Raw genomic sequence first — 21,391 nt, 5'->3', positions numbered from 1 at the left:
TTTAATCTTATCAACTGATGCATTTTACTGATGGCAGAGTCTACGATTTTTGTACTCGTCGGAATTCGCCTCAGGTTTGATCTGCCCAGACTTGACCGATTCTTAAATAATACATTGATTGTTTATAGTTCATTCACTTGGCGAATGTAATTCAATTACGCTAATAAGGGTCATACTGACAACGCAGTTTGTCCACATATTCAACAATGAAATTCTTTAGATCAATGTCAGCTTTTGATCAAATGTTTATCGTTTTACGCAAGCTTTACTGATGGGACATTTCCACAGATTCAGGAGAGGAAAAAGCCACAGATTTATTCAATTTAAGAGTTCAAGTGATTCAACGACGTGTAATGCCTCTGAAGCACTCTCATATGGTCCCTTTCCCGACCACAATCCCATTATCCATTTCTGGAATCGGAACGCACGTGCTGATCTTAAATTCTCTAATCACGGCTGATGTGATATCTCGGAATCTCCATTAACCCAAAAGACAATGAGACGTTGAAAAGGGCACAGATGGTGGAGATACAATTTCAATGGAAATCTTCTTATTATCACATTCTGTTATTCGATGACTTGATCCGCAGCGAATTCTATGGTACGATTGGTGAACGTTTGGAGTGGTATAAGACATTGGTGTCTACCTAGAAACGATACAATGTAAATAACGAGGAAACTTGAATAGAAATTACATTTTTAATTACGTTATTGGGTAAGAAGTGGAGAATGTTCAAAAATTTTTGGTTTCACAAATTTGTTTTTAAAAATTCGTCAAAACATCTTAATAACCAAAAAAAATTGAATCTCGGGAATTTTCAAGAAACTTGAGATGTTTTTTTCCTCTTTCATGAATTAAGAAAATTTGACGAAAGTCCATATATATGAGTAAATATAAATAGAGTGACCAGAATAAGACTCTATCAGGTCTTATCCACAAATGGTCTGACACAAATTCATAGGTACAACGAAATTTGGGCACGTAAATACTCATATTATCAAGATTTCCAGAAATATTCGAGAGTAACGTATTTTAAAAGCTAATGCTATTTATGAAGTTATAGCGTATTAGTGTGACTGATTCATGTTATATGATTTTACACATTAAATTGTTTTTTTCGAAATCGTCGCTTCATTAATTATAGCAATGAAATCGTTTTATACAGCTGACCAACAAATGTCTTTTAATCAAAAATCGTGTAACGTTTTTTGTCAGCTTTTTTAGGCCATCATTAAGCTACGATAATTGTAAACTTATTGTTCTAATATTTTTCAATAGAACAATACTAAATCAAAATAATTATTGAACATCCCAATTTGTTTATGAGTGTTTCACACGTGATTTGACGAATAATTTTAGACGAATTTCAAATTACTTTATCAAGAATAACCATAAAAAATAATAATGTTCAAGAACATCACATGTTCAGTAGTGGTATCAATTTTCATCGATATATCGATCGATAATTGAGTACATCTACGAAAGCGTCAATTGCAGCAACAGTTGATTGTTGAAAATATAATAGTAATCATTCATCTCGGCAGAAATTATCTTGCTAATAAATTTACGATCTTTATGATTTTCGTATTATTAAATAACTTTACTAACTAGTGTGTAAATTCATCGCTCACTCGATTCTAGCTCGAAAAAGTTCAGTGTGAATTCGAAATGAAATATACGCAGAAAATTAATGTAGACGACAGACACGTCGGGCAACACAAATGATGTGGTTATTATTAGAATTTGAAGAGACCCCGTGTCCGAGTTTCAATAGTGGAGCACGTCGACCCTGAGTTCAATTGGAACGAGAGCCAACTGCTCCGTTATTTGGATAAATTTGTAAGGAGTTATCGTTGATCTTTCACAATCCCTTTAGGTTTCTGCTCACTGAATTCTCATGAATATCTTCGGGAAAATTCGTGAATTCGTGAAAAATTTGTGAATTTATCACAGTGGATTTAGGTAGATATTTTACCTGCTTTTCGGTGGGATTGTACACGGACAGAAGAATATGGTTGATGTTAAGGAGGAATTTAATATTCGTTAACAGTTCCCGAGCGATTCAGTTGATCGGTGGGGTCTTCATCCAAATGAATCATTCGATATGAATGGAAGGCTGATCAGTTATGGTCAATTTTGATTTGACAGGAAATGTAAAAATGTCTAGGGAGACAGTTCACACAGAAAGGAACCCTTCTGAACTGGCTTTCGCCCTTAAGCCATTTTTGCCATTCGTCCTATCCATTTCTATACAAAAAGACACTGGTCACTAATCAAAAATGGCAAGACTGAATCAATAGTGGATGAGCATTGGAATGTAACGTGGGGCCAGGCCTGGTATCGAGGGCTGGCCCAAGCTAACTTATTAAGGCTGGTCGGGACCTTCGAACCAGCGCCGTTCCAGGCTCATATATTAAAAAATGCCGAGGCTTGGCCAAGGTTAGGATGTAGTTTGTATTGGAGTTTCCTCGACTGGCGCAATAATGAATAACAATTTATCGGGTGTAAATATGTTTATGCAAACAGTTTATAGTACTCAACATATCCAGATAAATTACAAATGAACCAGATACCCTGTGTCATTCGAAAACTTACTTAACACTTATGTAACAATATGGGGTTAACAATTAGACATAATACCATAGGACGATGCCACCCTTTGGTTTCACGTGTAAGTAAAATCAGCATACCGACCAGTTAAAAAGAAATAAATTTCAGCCAGTTCGTCAGTCTGGGCCCAGGACTGGTCGAGACGCTATGAACCAAGACTGAATGAACCAGACTTGTCCCAGGCTTGGCACAACCTTGGTACCCAGGTTTGATATCAGGGAAGGATCCAAGCCTGGGCTTTCTCTGGTGTGACTAAGATACCAAGTCTGGTGGAGTCTAGGATTACCAAAGCTTGGTCAGCCGGGCCTAACCCACGGTTCGCCCGGGCGTGAAGTTTGGCGATTCTTACCTGGGATTCGGAAGGAAAAAAATTCAATCGAATTCTTACTTCAGGTATTGGTTCACTATTTAAATTATATAGTTAACTAATGGGTAAATTTACCTCAAGCACCAAGCAACTGATTTTTAGTAATGGTGAAATCGATTGCCCGCACTCTTTTCTCGTTGGTACATGTTGTACGGAAGTTTCAAGGGAAGGAGAGTGATTTACGCTGTCGTTGGGAGGAAGTTTGCCAATTTTCTTTTCTCGTTTTATACCACTTTTTTTACTTCCGTTTAGCCGCTCACTATCGTTCTACGATCAGTGAGTGCTCCTCCGGGGCTTCAGCTGAACCTCCGTTGGCTTTTTTTTTTTTATTGATGAGAAATTCACGAAATTACGGAAGGTACCGAGACCTACTTCGAGAGATATTCTTTATCGTATTTTAAGCTAGTGTGATAATGGTGACAGGCGAATTTTATGGAGTCAGATTTTTTTTTCATTCGATAGTCGGTATATCGTCGTTTTATTGGAACGTTATTGGAAATTCTTGGGAAACTGAACAATAGTTGCACTTGAATACTCAATACTGTGGGGTTGAATTGAATTGAAAAGCCGAGGGTTCATGGAATCTCTATTCAAGTTCCAAATTCCGAAAAATTGGAGTTTTCGGGTACTTTCGGTGACTGTTAACATTTGGAAGTGAGGGATGAACCGAGCGAAGTCACTTTTGACTATCGATCAGGTGTTGATGAATATCTCGGAATCAAAGGAAGATGAAGAATTTTTTATTTTATCCTTTTTATAGAAGGATCCGACAAAGACTACAAAAGTGATAAAAAAAAATTCCGCGATCGTCCTTTGAGTCGGAGATATTACTGAAAAACTGAACTGAGAGATAAATCAACTTTTACATCAAAGATGGGAATTTTCATAGCGTTCCACATTGTTGTGACGTCATAAGAAATCATTCAATAGGATTTGGATTAGGGAGGAAGGGAAACAGGGTAATTCTCAATAAAATTACCCCTCGACTAGTAATTCTTCACTGCAACTACCAGTAACACACTCGAAATTTCTTAATACGTCACATGACACCTAAAATGTCACTGAATTACGTGTCTAAAAATTCGTACTTCTGTCATAACTCCAAAATTCCTATTATAAAAAACACATTTTCCCTCTGCAAAACCTACTCCCTGTAAAACCCAATAGTTATTAAACCCCCCACCCCCACCTCCATAAAAAATCCTCAATCACAATATTTTCCTCGCAAATAAATCCTTGTGAACAATCCCAATCACGCTAATTCTTAAGGCCCTTCCTGATTCTCCCATCCAAACGTCCTCTTTCCTCCTACCCCCACTCATCAACAATCACCTGATCATCCCTCTATATCCTTTAAAAATGTTTGTAAGACCCCCTCGCTTCGCTTACGAATCACCACTGGACGCGATCGAATGTCTTATCAACTTTGTCCTCCGAAGCAAGGAAATAAAGTTCTTATTTTTATTTCTGGAAAAGCCGAAAAAGATTCAGTGACACGATTATCCAACACTTTTTTGCGGACTTGCTGGCCCCGTCAGCTGACAGATATCAATTCCCCCTCTCCCACTCTCCCGTTACTGCAGGGTCCCAACCGCTAGGGCGCGTCGTCCGCGCCGGAGACGCCAATATGTGGGCAGTGGGTTTATGGTTCAGAAAACTTTCGAGTGAATGAGTGATTGTTGGAAAGTAGAAGATTTCTTACTTGACATTGAGGCAGTCATGTTCTAACACTGTGTACGGTGGTTCCACTGGGAGCGCTGCAAATTTATCGGTTTCCTATCCACTCCAAGCTGGAGTGGAAGGACCTGTTCATATTGATGTCAATCACCAGTTACCTGGCTGGGTTTTCTCAAGGCTCATGATGTTAGGAGCTTAAGGAGCTTCGGGGTTTATCGTTCGAGAATCGAAAGGGTTTGAAAGGAAAGATTCGATGAGGTAATAGAGTGCGAAAAATTTTGAATTAAAATACTAGAACTTTTCACCCTAGTATACTATTATATATCGAATATATTATGTATAGGATCTATTGGAAATGGGTTATTTGAAATAATAATTCCGGAAATAATTGAAACTATTTCTCTAGTTAATTAGGTAACTCAAATAATTGTGCTCGGAAGACATCCGCTCTGTACCGATTCCTCAGAGGGACTAATTAGATTTACAAAGGGAAACAACACCCTGAACTTTTTAGTCACATGCTCTCAAAGAATCCTATTCATTCCACTTTGTCTAGATATTTAAAATCAAACCTAAACACCCTACCTCACACTTCTCAGAATTCCAACCCATAAAAATGTTTTTTCAATTTAAAGTATAAACACTCAGAAGAGAATGAGATTGCTTTTTGCTTTTTATTTATTTATTTCATGAAACATCCAACAGCATTATATCATATATAGAATTTTTTTTTTGATGAAGATTTTCTCAAAAATCATTGTTGTGGAATTATAGATTCTATTCTAGAACATTGGATACAGTAAAACGGAATAATTTAATGGAAATTATTAACTGTTTGAAAGAAATTTTAGATTTTCCCTCAAAATGGAATATGTGTCAAAAATAGCTTGAGGAGAATTTCAAATGGTAGTAGAACATAATTTATGGTACGATAACCATTTGATCTGAGGATAATCGATATTATGAAACTTGCGACGAACAGTACATGTGGGTTTGACGATTTAGACGATTGGTACATTGTATTTTATTTTATTCTTTGGTTGTAAAAAACCTTTGGTGTGGATGAATTGGAGGACAATATGTCCCTGGTGATGTAATTTACGAGTATGAGCTGGCGGGCCCAGGGCCCGCCAGGAGTCAGGGCCCGAAGAGAGAAGGACAGCGGGAATAATATCGGTATTTTCCACCGCCCTAGGATTTTGGCTATTTCTTTGATGACTGACGATTGCCTGTATGACTCTTTGTGATGTGACTTTTCTAGGACCAAGTTTGCATAGTTTAAGAGATAATTCAAAAGTGTGTGAGTGAGAAAATGATTATGTTTAAGCTGAGAGAAGTAACAGTCCGTCCGTTTTTAGTTGGAATTCGACTTTACCAAATCGTAAATGAAGAGTAACTTTTGTGAACAGTAAACAATCAAGTTAATTTAATCAAATATCGTTCCATTAAATAAATATTCTATTCCTAATGATTTGGATTCTACATTCAATTTTCAGGAGATTTCTACAACACTTTGATAGAATAAAAATCCAATGTTTATCGAATGGCAACAGTATTCAGTGGTCAGTTGGCTAAGCGTTTTCCTTCTTTTTTTACAGTCGTTTCCAGATATTTCAATTTTTATTTAACAGCACCGCTGTAATTCGCAGGCCACTCTGACATTTCAATGCAGAAATGAACTCTCAATTTATCGAAAAGCTCGCGGGTCCGGACTATATCTCCATTCCCTTTCCCAATAATTGTTATATCTTTTTTTTATCATTCACTGAGGGTAGTCAGTTCACTGCGAACGAAACAAACTGGAAAATGTAAAGCAATATCGTTAAAGTCCGATCTCAATGACACACGTTCAATTTTTTATTCACAATACACCCTTTCCCTCTGGGGTTAGTCATATCATGGCCGAATAACACATGCCATGAGGTTAAAAGTTGTTGGGTGAAAATTGAAACGCATTTACCAGCGATGAGAATGGAACGGGGTAAAAGAGGTGAAACTTGTAGAGTTTGGCAAAACCACCGATCGATTAGCCAACATTTAACCTACACTCTGATTCATGGTGTAATGCAATGTAATTTGTATCATGTTAATGAAATAATGATCGACCACTTACCGTCGAGTATTCGTATGCAATCAATCGATGCTGGATAATTTTCTGGATAATGTGGACTGAAAAATTCCTGCTTTCTCTTTTCACTGGTTTCAAATTTTTCACACGAATGTTCCTCTGTATCCCGCATGTACCGTCGACGAAAGCCAATTGATGTTGTACTTACAGTTGTACCATCATGATTTTCCCGATCCCATTGATCTCTATGTTCTTGTATTGAGTGAAAGAAAGTGAGTTTGCTGGAGGGCTTGTTGAGAGGCTCTTCCACATTCCTCTCTTTCCCACTTGTCTCTACTGGAAGTGTGCCCTTACTTCTAACAGGCGTTACCTGATCGTGATCCAAGTCCAGTTGAAATTGACCTGAGTCGATAGATGAATCCAGGGAATTTCGAGTTTTAGGGAAGTGGCCAATCACGATGACTGGATGGGAATCTAGTTCAATATGGGTTCCAGGCACTGGAGCATTCTCTGCATGTGGAGTGCTGTCTGTAACGATGTCCCTGAGTCCCGAATTTGAGGGCTTTTTACCAGTCATTTGTGATTTCGCTGTGATGGAACGGGTCGATTTCCTCGGTTTAAGTTCCATGGATTCCACCGGTACTAACCATGGAAATTCTCTCATTGTCGAGTCATCCGGCTGATCAGCCGGTTTCGCGGTGGGAAGGAAACCGCGGATGCTCGTTAGCTCCGCTCGGACTCGGTCTCTCCTCGCCACTTGCCCTCCAATCGATTCCACCGAATCGATGCTGGACATCGTTGGTTCAATTTCGTTATCTATATTACTCAATACATCATACCTTTCTCCAGGAAAATTTTCACTCGGCGAACCTTCATTACTTTCGGGAGTTGTTTGACTGATTTGCGAAGTAGTTGGGGATGACACGCCCGATAATGTCTTATCCTTATCAACAATCGAACTGAACCGATTTATTCGGATAGTCATTTTTGACAGTTGATTTGGCACAGCCTGGAGAGAATCACTTGATGTCGTAGTCACACTTCCCTGCTCCTTCTGCCTCGGTGAGACTCTCGAACCGAGGGTCGATGATTTTTCATTCCTACGACCACTTGGGATACTCCATTTCTCTGTCTCTTCTGAGGCGCCAGTGGTCCCTGCTGCGACTGTAACATAAAATTAGAAAATTTCGTTTTTTTTTGTGTACTGGCATTGAGAACGTGTATTGTCCTTCGGACAATACAATGGAGTCTTCAGTAAATTTGTCTCACTTCCGGAAGATCCAATTTTAAAAAAACTTACAGAATTTTGATAATCAATGATTTGTTTCGATTTGTTTAAAATTTAAATCATTGATATTTTCGATTAAATGACCAATGATATAGATATATATTCACATGCTAAGGTCATCAAAGTCGTGGCTTCGATATCCTCTTCAGTCATTTAGAATATATTATATATTATATTATATATCATATTATATATTATACGAAGTAAGTCAATAACTGACCCTCACTCTCTGAATAATTGAATACTTTTTTTATTTATCATTGGACAGCTGGACAACTACTTCTCCATTTTGTTCAGTTTTTTCTGAAAATCCATTTCAGAGATATGATTTATTCTGAATTTTTCCCTTCAATAAGATTTTGATTTCCTGAATTTTTTTTCGGGATACTTGACTTGAATTTCCATTTCGTTAGTCTATCTCTACCAATCAACCAGACCAAAATCCTGGGAGCTTTGGTCCTCTCACTTGGCCTCAGTCCGTAGGCTACCCTGGCATATTCTATAGAACTGCCCAGTATGAGAGCACATACGTCGACCTCTATTCTGGTAACACATACTGAGCGCATTCTAAAATAGCGAAAATCGAGTAACGGTTGAAGGTCCCATCAGGAGTGGTGGTTTCACCCATAACCGCTATGCCTTTGGTCTTTCATCGTTTCGTGGTTCTTCCCATCTAGTCGTGACTTTGTCAACCACTTCTAGATGTCTCGTTCGGTTTCTATTTTCAGAATTCAGAAGCCTTTAAAGAGCATTTCAATTCGCAACGAGAAAAATCTCGTTACGAGAAAGAAAAAAATTTATGTCTATTTCACGTAGATAGTTTAAGTTACAGTACATACTTTGACTATATAGTATAATCTATATACTTAAATTGAGAATTAAATATGCTTGAAATGAGTGTAAAATATCTTTAAAATCAGTATGTCTTATACTTGATTTTACTATAATCAATTTTTTATTGTAAAATGGATAAGAAATTGATATTCCCATCATCTTAGCATCTACTATGAATTGATTAAGTAATGCAAAAACACTAATAATCAATAGGTACGCCCAATCTCTTATGAACGACGGAAAAATTTCGAATAAAATATCACTGAAAGGGTTTTTGAAGATACCATATACTTAATTAATTTTTTTTGCGCAGTCATCACATGATCGACCCGGAAATAATCGTTCCAAATGAACAACCACCGTAGCCAGTCTAACTCTCAACTTTTGTACTCATTAAATGCTACTCCAGAATTTCAAGAAGTGAACCACAGAAGTTCTCTCGACATTCGATCTTACTCTCCATGAAATTGTATAGAGAACAATTGTCATGCCTCAAGAGCGCTGATAAGTTAAAAAAAACTCGTTCAATTAAAAAGTACAAAAATTGGATGAGATTCTTTCCACACCAACTAACTTTCTCCATGTAAATATCGCAACGAATGAAAGATCCCAGCAGATTTGAAACTCAACTTCACCATCCTCTCAATCCCTCACGGGTCCCAAGTAAATATACAATATTCATTTACTCCCTCGAGGGTTGCATGATATGCAGTGACCCTAGGAGTGAGCAATGTTTAAATAGACTTTCCTGGCTCTTGGCTCGTAATATAACTATAATTAAAGTTTTATTCATTTTAAACCTGTTAAAGGATATGAAATGAAATTTTATTCTACTCTAACATTGCTCTACTCGGAGGGTGCATTTAGAAATTATCTAAACGTATGAAACAGGTGAACAATTAGCTAATTCGCTACAATATTTAACTGTAATAACACTAAGAGAAAAATATAATTATGCCAATTAAATATTTTTCTGATAATTGAAAGGGGATTTTTCAATTGAAATTTCGAGTATTTGTTCGTCCAAAACAAATATGATTAGCATAATTCTATTTTTCTGTCAGTGAAGACCATGACGTGAGCTTTGTAACTGTATCATGATGTTTAGACGCCAGAATAATATTCTGTACTTTCCAGCAATCGAAGTATAAAAGTAAAAGACAATCACGAATCAAATAATGACTAATATGATATCAAGTGTATGTTATATTATATATTATATATTATACACACAGACATAATATTTAGAAAATGTTTTGTTTCGGGTTTTGTAATATTCTAAATAACTTGCAATTGAAATTACACAATCGAAAAATCCGTCAAATATAAGGCTTTCATTTGGAAGCAAAAATAACTTCGCCATAGCTGTGATTCAAGACACATAAATCCTGGAAATTTATACGTTTTTTTTTCTCTCTGCGTCAGTTCAACGAATGCTTCGTTTGATTCCACTTGGTTTTTCGGTGTTATCTCGGTGTCGTTCCTTGGCGTGAAAAAGGTCAATCCCTGCCTGATCTCTCGCTTCGGTGCAAGTAATTGAGTTCCTCGATTCCCAATAAGAACAAGGAAATGGAAGAATGAAATAAAAGGAGTTCAAATGAGGAAATAGGGAGAAAGACAGAGGGGGAGATTGAGAGACTGGGGGAGGAGCGAGAAAGCAGCAATCGGTACAGGAACGCGGTACATTCAATCAAGCGAACTATTCTTAATTCCGTTTGTACGATGGCTTTAGTGAGGCGGTGGGCTTTAAACCCCGTAAAATGTGAAATTTCACATGTAACAAGGTAATGGTATTCGTCATGGGGCCGGGGCTTACGTCAAAATGGCGTCGAATAACAGCTGATTAACGAAAACTACCGAGAAATGACACCTGCGAATTACGAGGCTAGTTATGCAATTTTTACTGACTATTCCTCTCCCTGTTGACAAATCTTTCTTCGACTTACTCTTGCAACGATCTGACATCTTAATAATAAACTAATTGATTAGTCAGAAGTTTATTTTATAAGCAGTTGTAACCAGGAAACTGCCAAGTCTGGCATTTCCTAGGATGGATCTGGTTTCAACCGACGGTGATGCCAATCTAGGGCCAACGTTATTTCGATAGGTCACACCGAAGCCCGGTAGTGAGCCAGTTCATAGCCTGGTTCAAGTTTGTTGCCAGGGTTGGAGCTACTAAGCTCCGGCTTCAACCAATAATCATACCAATGGGGTCATAAATTTATGATTAATTGATTGGAGTCGATTATTTTATATTTTCATTTTAAAAATCAATAATTGTCTTACGTTAATGGTTGATTAAGTAAATGGACATCAACCGTACGACTTGATGTCTGCAATACGAAGTCTTTTAAATTTATGATTAAGTATTTGATTGCAGATTTTTATAACAATGTTATAAATAGAAAATAAAATTAATATGTGTTAACTTTTATTTTGAGTCTATTTAATTACAAGTCCTGGTTGAGGCCAGGCCTTGGTTTAAATTAGTGTGGATCAAGCCTGATTTATACAAGTGGGCATATGTTGGGCCTCACCCTTGGGCCAGGTTGAACTTTCCAATCTTGGTCCAATGTGTCACTCCCAGCCAATGTAGAAGCAGACTTGGTCTGCTTTGATCCAAGCCTCGTCCAGGCTTCGTCCAATTATTAATTCCTATCTTGAACAGTGTTAATAATTATTATTTTTATCGGGCCCAAAAAACACGACGTTTTGGTCGAACTGCAATATCACTGACAAAGTATTTTCTTCCTGGATTAATGATTAGTTTTTACGATAATTATTTCGTTCCTTTTTTCTGCTCCAGAGAACCCGTTCCCTTGATCCCTTGGTGAATGAACCTAGTTTTCTTTCCATACGAAAGTGGTTATTTTCCCAGTGTGCACCGGTTTTACGACTCCTATCTTCAATGGGATTCCCGAGGTTTCTCGTAAACAGTGACCAAACAGGAACATCTTTGAATTACTTCCAGCAGTGGTGAACAAAGCGAAAAAGAGGGAGAAAAGTCGGAGTGAGCTGTTTTTTTTCACATGAAACCTGCGGGCGTATGCGAAAAAGGGTGTAACCACTGTTTCGAAAGTTCGATACGAGGGCGAGATAACAGTGGGAGAAGTGTACGATCCACACCATTAACTAAATCTCGGAGTGAAGGATGAGACTAGTGTATTTTTTGGTGCAGCCGGAGAATAGGACTTTATGATACAAGCGCGATAAATGAGACGTTATGACGAGGATAACGTTTTATGAACGAGCTGGAATTTGTCAGTTATCGTTTGCATACCGCACCCTGGTTTAGGCCAAGACTAAAGTGAAAAATGTGATTGTTTTTAAGAATCGGCTAAAGGACGCGCAGGACGTGAGCCCGGGAAAATTATCTCGATTATTTGACATGGTTGAAATGTTTAAGATAATTGTCAGTCAAGAAAAAGTTTTTGAGTCTGAATGTTTATTATTAACATAACCGAGTCAGCTGAGTGCTATACGACACAACTACCCCCTCTGGTATCTCTAAATGGCTTTTAATAATTATCTGGAGTACGGGACAGTGAATTAGAATATTGCCCTTAGTTACTATAAATAGTTTACGGCGCCATATTGACATTCTCACGACTTCACATTCTCAAAGGGTTAGAATTAATTCGGGGGATTGACAGCACTGACCCACCCGAAGGGGGGCCTTACATGTACGTACGACATGAAGTGTTAGCAACAGTGGATTTGAATGTCTTGCGAACATTCACAGAAATCAAATGGACAATCAATTCTATTCCATGAAATATAAAAACTTATTTTTTTATTTTGAAAAAAAATTTATACCATCGGCTGAGAAACCAAAAATCAATTTGGGTAAAAAACGTGTCAAAAAAAAGTTTTGTGGAGTGGTTTGCCCTGAAAATTTTGACAAAATACATAGTAAAAAAGAGCGCCAAACAAAAGTTATGTGTGATGAAAAAAAATATTTGCAGGAAAATTCCGGTTCTTGTTGCGGATTGGAAAATGGAGAGTTAAATTGATGCTATAGAGTTTGACAGCGAAAAAATCATCCCCCTCGTCGTTCAGCGAAGGCGGTACAGGAGGTTGGAGGTAGGATGGGAATAAATCGCAAAAGCCCGAGAGGCTGTCGAAAAGAAAATAATTTTTTTAACGAAAAAATCCGCTAAATAATTTTTTTTCTCAGATTATTCCTGTGATCTGCGATTTGTTTTTTTCACGGTTTAAGACGAGAGATATCATGACTGGATTGAATTACTGACTGAATTGAAAAAGTGATCAGTCTTTCAGCTATAATTATTAAATAATGTTCATAAGTTCATTGTAGTTAACCCCAAATTTTTCCTTTTTTTCCAGCGATCCAAACCAAAGGCATTCTAATTAATTCTAATTAATTATAATTCAAGTCATTCTAATTCATTACCCTTGCTCCAAATAATTATTAAAAATCACTCGGTCGGAGTCGGTTAATCAGGGATGGACATTCAGAGTCAAAGTCAAAATTTTTTCCAACTCAATGCCGCCTCCGACATTGCCATGTCATTTGCCACAAAATCGCAGGACAACTTTTAAAGAAGCTTTATCTATTTTGAATCACTTGCTCTCAGTTAATCAACAATGTTGTAAAGACGCTTGCGGATAAAATTTGAGAAGAGCTTAGGGTACGGGTGAGATGAGGAGACACAAGTCTGGTTTATATTCTAAGGTTGGTGTATAAATCAGATGCTGCAAGCTCGCGCAAGCTCAGAGAGTCAGAAGTTGGCGCGCCCTCCTTTTATCACCTCTTCAGCCCTTGATCCAGAGTGTGGTTTCTTTCTCGGTGCGTTTATGTAAAAGCCGATGGTAAAGTGGAAAGGGCGGACGGGGTACAGTTGGGGTTGAAATACGACGACTGACGATGAGAAAATTATGCAATTTTCTTCACCGAGAAGTACGGGTTGAGGAGTGTTTATTTTTTTTATAAGGGTTCTCTCTTTTTCGGAAATCTTAGTCAGATTTTAGGGGTCGTTAGACGGAGTCCAGAGGGTTTTGTTAATTCAAGAGTTTTGCCAGGGGTTTAGGTTATCTCCGCTTCTCTCCTCATTATATTTAAATTATTTTTTTGCATACGAAGTAAAGCTTTGTATTTGCTTGATTTTTTTGCTTCGTTCATTTTGATTTACAATTATGTTAAATGTTGTAGAATGAGATAGGAGATGAGGGGGTTTTTCAAGGATAGATTTATTATTTTCCCCGAAAGAGAATGAATTTTGACGGAACTTTCGCAAACATTTATTTTTCATGTTTTAATCTGTTGCACGTTGAATATTTTATGTGTTAGGTTGATAAATAAATTAATTGACAACATCAATGAATGTCGTGACAATCGTCGCTCAATCCGTCAGTGACGATATGCCGCAGAACCGATGAAAGCGAAGCAATCCGTCTGACGGATTTTCGTTTTTCATTTGCAAATAATTTATTCCCATAGTAGTCCCCACAATCTGCTTGACCCAAATCCGAGTAAAAAAATAATCCGTCAAATACAACTTTCGCTTCAAAATTCATGAGATGTTTTCCTCCAACTGCTCCGTGCTAAATTTTTCAAAAAAATTTCGCGTGTTTCGTATTCGGAATTTTCCCAAATTTTTAGCAGGAAATATACTGTTCCGAGAACTTTGGAACACTAATTGTTAGCACTACCACTGCACAAAAATCCACTTCAATTATTTTTTCTAATTCCAAAGTTTAAAACGCTGAATTGACTTTGGAAACTTCCAAAGAAAATTCAGAGCTTTTGGAGAATATTCGTCTCAATTATCCGTAGTGTTTGTCTCTCTTTTCCTATCAATTACGGTATGGTAGACACCAGTATAATTTGTTTGATGTAATTTGAATTTAGTATATTTAAAATAGGAATATAGTAATATTTTTGCAATTTTAATTTTAAGACCGACTATACGCTGACATGAACCCCTTGCAGGCATCTGTCCCATAAATTTCCTGATTTTTTCATCATATCTTTGACTCATTACACGAACCCTCTTGAAAGGTTGGATATATTCCGGGATTCACTGGTCGTTGATGCGAGTCAACATCATCATTAGTATGTCTGACACTTCCATGGCGTAACTACTTAAATTGACGGAGTGCTCTCCAGATTAACTCCATTAAAAAAAGTCCTCTATGCATATGTATGCAGATAATATTCATACGACTCTTGTTATAAAAAATAAAATCATCATTTCATGTCATTAATGCAATCACAGATTTTATTCTGTAATAACGAATTTTTTAATTACGAATTCAATCATCGATCGATCATCCAACGTTGTGGATTACTGAAGTACATTTGAGTGTAGTAAAGAAAATAAAGGTTTCAATTCGGTGAGATATCAATTATTATCTGGTTCTGAGGAAATTTACACTGTGTATCACAGGTCTAATGAGTAATTTTTTGTTTATTCGAGGGGTGGTTTGCCCTCGAGGGGGAGTTCCCTCTGCTTTAAGATACCAATAATAAAAAACTATAAATTACTGTGTTATTCGTTAGTCTTGTTAGTTTACGATCAGGAAGTTGAAACTTCTAATTTAATTTTAATTTAAAATGAACTAAAAGTTAAAGGTATACCACTCGAGGAACTTCAACTTTTGTTTGTATAACTTTTAAAGATATTGTCGATTTGTTTTTTTAATGAGTAGTAGGCTTCGCCCCTCACCCGCCTTTGTCCACCCCTCTCAACCTCTGTCAAGAATGGCGATTCGTGAGAATAAATAGTAGATGTTATTCAACTGAATTATCTTATGACATAAGACATTAATTTTAGACTGTTCCGTATTTTTTTACCCAAATTGTAGGAAATATTGCGAAAAACTAACATTTGAAACTCAATAAAATTGCAAATTTGTTATTAACAATGGCTCTACTCACTTATGAAAACACCACGATTATTCACTTTTGTCAATAGTTTTTTTCGCTTTTCGTTTCTTTCATTCCAGTATTTCAGAATTTCCAGTTCACTTTCCCAAATAATGAATTTATTTGTTACCTCTCCGAAGTGCATAAAATGCAATGTGAAGCGGTTTCTGAAATATTGAAAGGTTCTTCGGTTTGACGTGGCTGACAATTTTCCCACGTAATGTTCATCCCTTGAGAATGAAGTGAGAATTCAGTGGCGTATCCTTTCACTATCGTGATACTATTTTTCGGGAATTGTTCGAACCATCCTCCAGGAAAAAACGAGATCTACGATACTGACGGACGTGCAGGCATAAAATTCACGTAGGAAGTATAATAGATGATATGATAAAAGTTTGGGGGACAAAAAATAACGGTCTGAGGTGCGGAATAACCGGTGATATTTTTTATTCTCAGTAGGTGAATGGGTGGGGGTAGAAAATGTGCATGAACATTTCTCTGATCTCTCAACGCCCCATTTGGTCTGTATGTATATGATAGCTACAATAGTTTCTGTTGGTGAAAATGAATTCTCATAGAGTGCTGTTTGCGAAAGCTTTTTTTTAAATTTATTTTTCATGTGTTTATAAATCCCGGTTGATAATAGCAATGGTATGGGAGTAAAGGAATATTTTGATGGAGGGAATAAATATTTGGTGGGGTGAGTGAGTGCGATACGCAAAATCAGGCCTAAATCTCTAAATTATTTTTAAAATACAAATTCATTATAATTTTGGAGAATTTATAAAAATTTCTGGAGTAATTCACGGAATCTGGGGCCATTGGTTTCCGGTGTTTTATTCAGGAATGGAGGAGGAGACATATGAAATATTCACTGAATCTTCAGATATCTCATTTAAAGTAGATCTGCCCTTTTAGTAAATCGAAAAATTATCGAAAGCTACACAAATTTTTTAGAAACCCCATCACGTCTGGAATCGTAATTTGTTTCTGAATTAAATTAACGTCTCTATTTGTAAAAATATGGAAAAAGCAGAAATTAACACAACACCTTATGAGGAAATCAATATTTAAGTTGTTGTTAACAATTAGAATCTAAATATTTGATTATTATATGTAAAAAAATCGAGGAATTGTACATTTCGCAAAAAATCCGCAGTTTTGGGAACCAAATTGTATTATTTATTTATAAGACGGAAATGTTTAACAAAAATTTAACTGTCTCAAATATAATTTAGATACTGATTATGTCTGAATTTCCCCCAAAGTTACTCATTTAATTACCTGAAAAATTTTGCAATTGAAAATATTTAAAATCAGCTCTTTCAGTCCGTAACATATCGCCCTAAAGATAGAGCTACTTTAATGTACCGCAAATAAGCTGAATCTTATCGCCATTCCCCCCTCATTGTGCCCTAAGCGTTCAATTTTTTTCACCGACAGACGAACAAGTTTGAGATTTATCGAGGGACTATAAATTTTATTCTCGACGAAATGTCGAAAATATTACGAAATTATGCGAAGTGATGACTACACCCCTGGGACACTTGAAATTAACGATCTTCCGCGCATTTCCTCCACTCGATTCTAATTCAACTCACCTGACGTCTCCCTGTCATCGCATTGGACATTACACCTGACTGGAAAATATAAATTGAGAAATTGAATTTCAAAATTGGGGATAAAATAGTAAAAAATCCAATGAGACCACCGCAACCCCCGAGTTCTCACGACCATCAGTCGCAAGTAGTATCGCCTTGAAGTTCTAATTTATCGTAGTGCCACATCAATAAAACGGGCGGAGAACACGGAAGAAAAATAGATAAGATAGAAGGGTGGAAAATTCACGAATTTCTTCGTAATAACTTTCCGCCGTCGCCGGAAGTGCTGGAAATAAAGGAAGAAAAACTGTGTAAATGATTACCTCAACTTCAGAGAAGTTGTGAATTATATAATTGGATGTACTGTAGATAGAGGATGAATCGGACTGGAAAATGGTCGGGAAAACAAACTGTCACGATATGAATTGATGAATTGAGGTTCATCAACACAATAGTTTATTGCAACACAGCATTAATAATGGTATGGTAAAAGTCGTGTATTTATATTCTCCCTTATCATTGTGCTGCCGATATTATTCGAATTTAAATTATTATTATTATTTTTTATTCCGAGATGAAAGTCAAAAGGGTCAATTGCAGGTTCGGCCGGGGAGGGAAACAATTATGCAGGAAAGCACAGCCTTCAGGGACAATAAACCATATTATCAGTAAATAAAAAATGAGTTCTTATACCGCAGTATATGTGTTATTGTGGATTGGAGACATTCAAAACAATGTCAGGGGCGTAGGATGTAATGGGGGGTCCCCTTGGTCATCAGGGGTTCCAACGCAGTACAGCCATCTTGCGGTCGTTTTTAAAGTATTTAGAACACATATTGAAGATTAACTTTTCTGAATGATTTAATGAATGCACTGAAGACCATAGTCTCCTGAGAAAATGATTTCTTTCTTAATATTATGGTCGAAAGTCGACTACCGAGAACTTAGTTATTCCCCAGTTCGTACGAAATCTTTAAAATGTTACCTTTTTTTTCAAACAAAATAAAAGGCAAATAGTCTGGCATTTGCATAAATCGAAATATCAATTTCTCTGTTTTATACTGATTCCTTCATGAAATTCTAATTTTTCGCGAGTGCAACTGATCATTCGTATGAATATTATCACGCTAGGTTGGGCTTCAAATAATATATCTAGATTATTTATCTCATTTTGCATCCGTGAATTCAACCGTGTTCAACCCTTTTCAAGTGGTTTGTGAATAAATATCATTAACGGAACGAAGAAGATGGAGAAAATGAGATTGCAGTTAGTAAACGGCGCTTTGAAACTTCATCTCTCTTGATAGGGGATGTTGGGTAAAGGAATAGCTATTGGAGTTTATCTAGATGACTGTAGTCAGTAGTGTACATGGGTATTCCGTGAATATGACATGGGTATCGCCTTCCACTAGTTGGTGACTAAGTCCGAATCAACAGGGCCATATGTTCCAGTTTGTGAGCGAGACGGTAGACGTCGCCATGTGAGTGTTTTCCATTGTCTTCATGGATAATGGTATTTCAAGGGGAGGTAGTAATGAGTTTGAGGGAATTACAGGACATTCGGTCCAGGAATTTTGTACGTATTTTCCTCTGATTTTCTACGGATTATCCGAGAAAACTTGGATAGAATTTTTGTGTTTATCTGATACAGTCAGTGTTAGTAATTATTTTATAATGACTAGACGCGCGAAATACGGATTCATTTATAGTAGTTAACCATTGATTTAGTTGATTATTGCTACTTTTGCTGTATTTATTATCTTCAGAATTTTGGTCGCACTTTTTTAATAAAAATCAGATGTGCGTATAGATTGTATATATATATATACCTATATGTACATTTATGTGTAAACAGATAGAGAATTTTAAAAAGTGAATATAAATATTAAATGAATGTTTATTTATAAATATTTATTCATCATCATCACAGCAGGACATTTCCCTTTTCTCCATCATCATTCTACTTTTGTTTTTCCCCCTAAGAGGTGAGTGAGAAAGCCCGGGCACTTGCCGAGATTGAGTAAGAACACCATCGTTTATATTTCCAAATTTTAGGAATAATGTTTGAATGTTCACCCAGCAATTATAAGCATTTATTCATTTTTTTTGATAATTTATTCTGTTTTTATATTTTTTACGAAAACATTTTTACATCGGTGATGTTTTGCGCGAGGATATCTCTTAATGTACTGTTGATAAACAACGAAATGTTTACAAAACCGAAATCCAATAATATTCGATGATGGGATTATTCCAGAGGAGAACATTTTTTTAATAAATCTGTTAAACAATAGTAACTATTGTTTCATTGATTTTCGAAACTATCATTAACATGTGACTGACAATTGACATGAAATTCGCAATTTTCAATGGTAAAATTTCCTCAAATTTCAGAGGAAATAGATACTGGAAATTTTGGAACTTCGGCGCGATAATGGAAACAAAATTTTTTGAAGAGTTTGCGTGGTAGTATCATATATCGATTTTCAATGGGTGCCAACATACGTGAAATGTTCAGGAAGTTGAAAATGCCAAACTTGAACAAAGAGAACCGCCAACAACTCAATATCGTCTGGGAAGGTATCTCTTGGAGTTCCAAAACGGTTGTCCCACAAAATCCCTCGGAAATGACTGGGCTCAAACTACTCAAATAAATCACTTCAAATATGTCAGAGCTAAATTACATAATGAAAATCGAAATATCTCTCAGTTTGTTGAGGGCCCTTAAATCCCCTCTTATCGGCAGCAATTTCCACCCCGATTTGTCAGTACAAAACGAGTTAAACAATAACAAAAAAATGACGAATACATTGAAAACGGTACACCCAATTACGCCAAACTGCAATGTCTCAGTTTAAATAAAATGCAGAGTGAAAAAAAATAATTCTAGTGTTGCATATCTTCATTATTCTCTTTGTTGTCATTTATAAAATACCGTCAATTTACTAAACATATCTAAACCTCTTTAAAATCTCAAACGTAAGCCCCATCCTAATCAAATAAGTTCGCATTATCCTCATTTTTCGATTGTCGTATCAATCTCCATACTGACCTCAGATTGTTGGCGCTTCAAAAATCCCTCACTTCTCAATTTCCTCGTTTCCACCATTTTTCAAGATCCATATTCCGCAAAGGAACTCTCCCTTAGAGTAGTTCGAAGTCTCCCTTGTCAGTGGTGAAATCCAGTTTTGAGACTGAGTATAAAAACGAACCAACAGTAAACGGTACCTCCCATCTTCAGTTTTCCTCATATAAAATTACCAAGAATTTCTATCGAAATACAACCCTATGTCAAGTAAATCAACCAAAGCAAAAGTGCTATAGATAATTATGAAAATTTTGGATGACGAACATGACTAGAAGAAAATCCAAGTTATGACATTAAATAGGGAACAGAGAAATTATCAAGAAACTCAATTCCTTTCCGTTTTATTACGATAATCGAAGTTTTCCTCGCGTTCAACAAATTCCCAAAAACCTACGGAAACGGTTCCCACTCACCGACCAATAGTCGTCGGTATAGTATGGTTATTCCCCGCCCGCGGCAACAATCCAAAGTTTCTAGGTCCACTCTGAGGTTGTGGCGATCCCTCTGAAATTTTCGCCACTGAGTTTCACTTGGGTCAACTAAACTTGTCCAATTTTAGAGCCGGGTAAATAAGAAATAACCCCGCTTAGACATCAGGCAATCATACTGTCTCCTATTGCACAAAAGAGTCCACAGTGATTAGTCATTATCCCAACCGTCAAACGAACTTTCCCCTCCAATACCCACATTTACTTGAAACAATGATTTATTGTACCTTCCTCCATTTTTTACTGCGCCGCACAGCAATTTCTGATTAACTCATTGTGATTGGTTAACGATGAGCGCCGAATACTCCCGATTATTGCCGACATTGGACCTCTTATATCAGCCATTCTAGACGTTCATGAATAGTTTAAGGGTGAACCTGAACCGACTTCCATATGCCCGGGTTCGACCTACCTGTATAGGTGAGAAGTTGTTAATAGACTAACCGACTGTAACGTCACCGCTTGACTGCGGACTCCAGC

At 36.8% G+C, this 21,391-nt stretch overlaps 1 protein-coding gene across 1 annotated transcript in view; it reads right to left on the bottom strand.

Annotated features, from left to right (window-relative positions):
- The window catches only part of LOC135161167 (uncharacterized), a 92,318-nt gene that overhangs the window by 30,844 nt on the left and 40,083 nt on the right, over positions 1-21,391 (bottom strand). Inside the window, exon 3 of the mRNA XM_064118483.1 lies at positions 6,769-7,887. Coding sequence (XP_063974553.1) covers positions 6,769-7,887 — 1,119 coding nt within the window. The remainder of the gene's footprint in view (positions 1-6,768; positions 7,888-21,391) is intronic.

Source organism: Diachasmimorpha longicaudata, chromosome 4 (assembly GCF_034640455.1).
Source record: "Diachasmimorpha longicaudata isolate KC_UGA_2023 chromosome 4, iyDiaLong2, whole genome shotgun sequence".
NCBI lineage: Eukaryota > Metazoa > Arthropoda > Insecta > Hymenoptera > Braconidae > Diachasmimorpha > Diachasmimorpha longicaudata.
The sequence above is the reverse complement of the archived record's forward strand: the minus strand, read 5'-3'. Positions and strand labels throughout refer to the sequence as shown.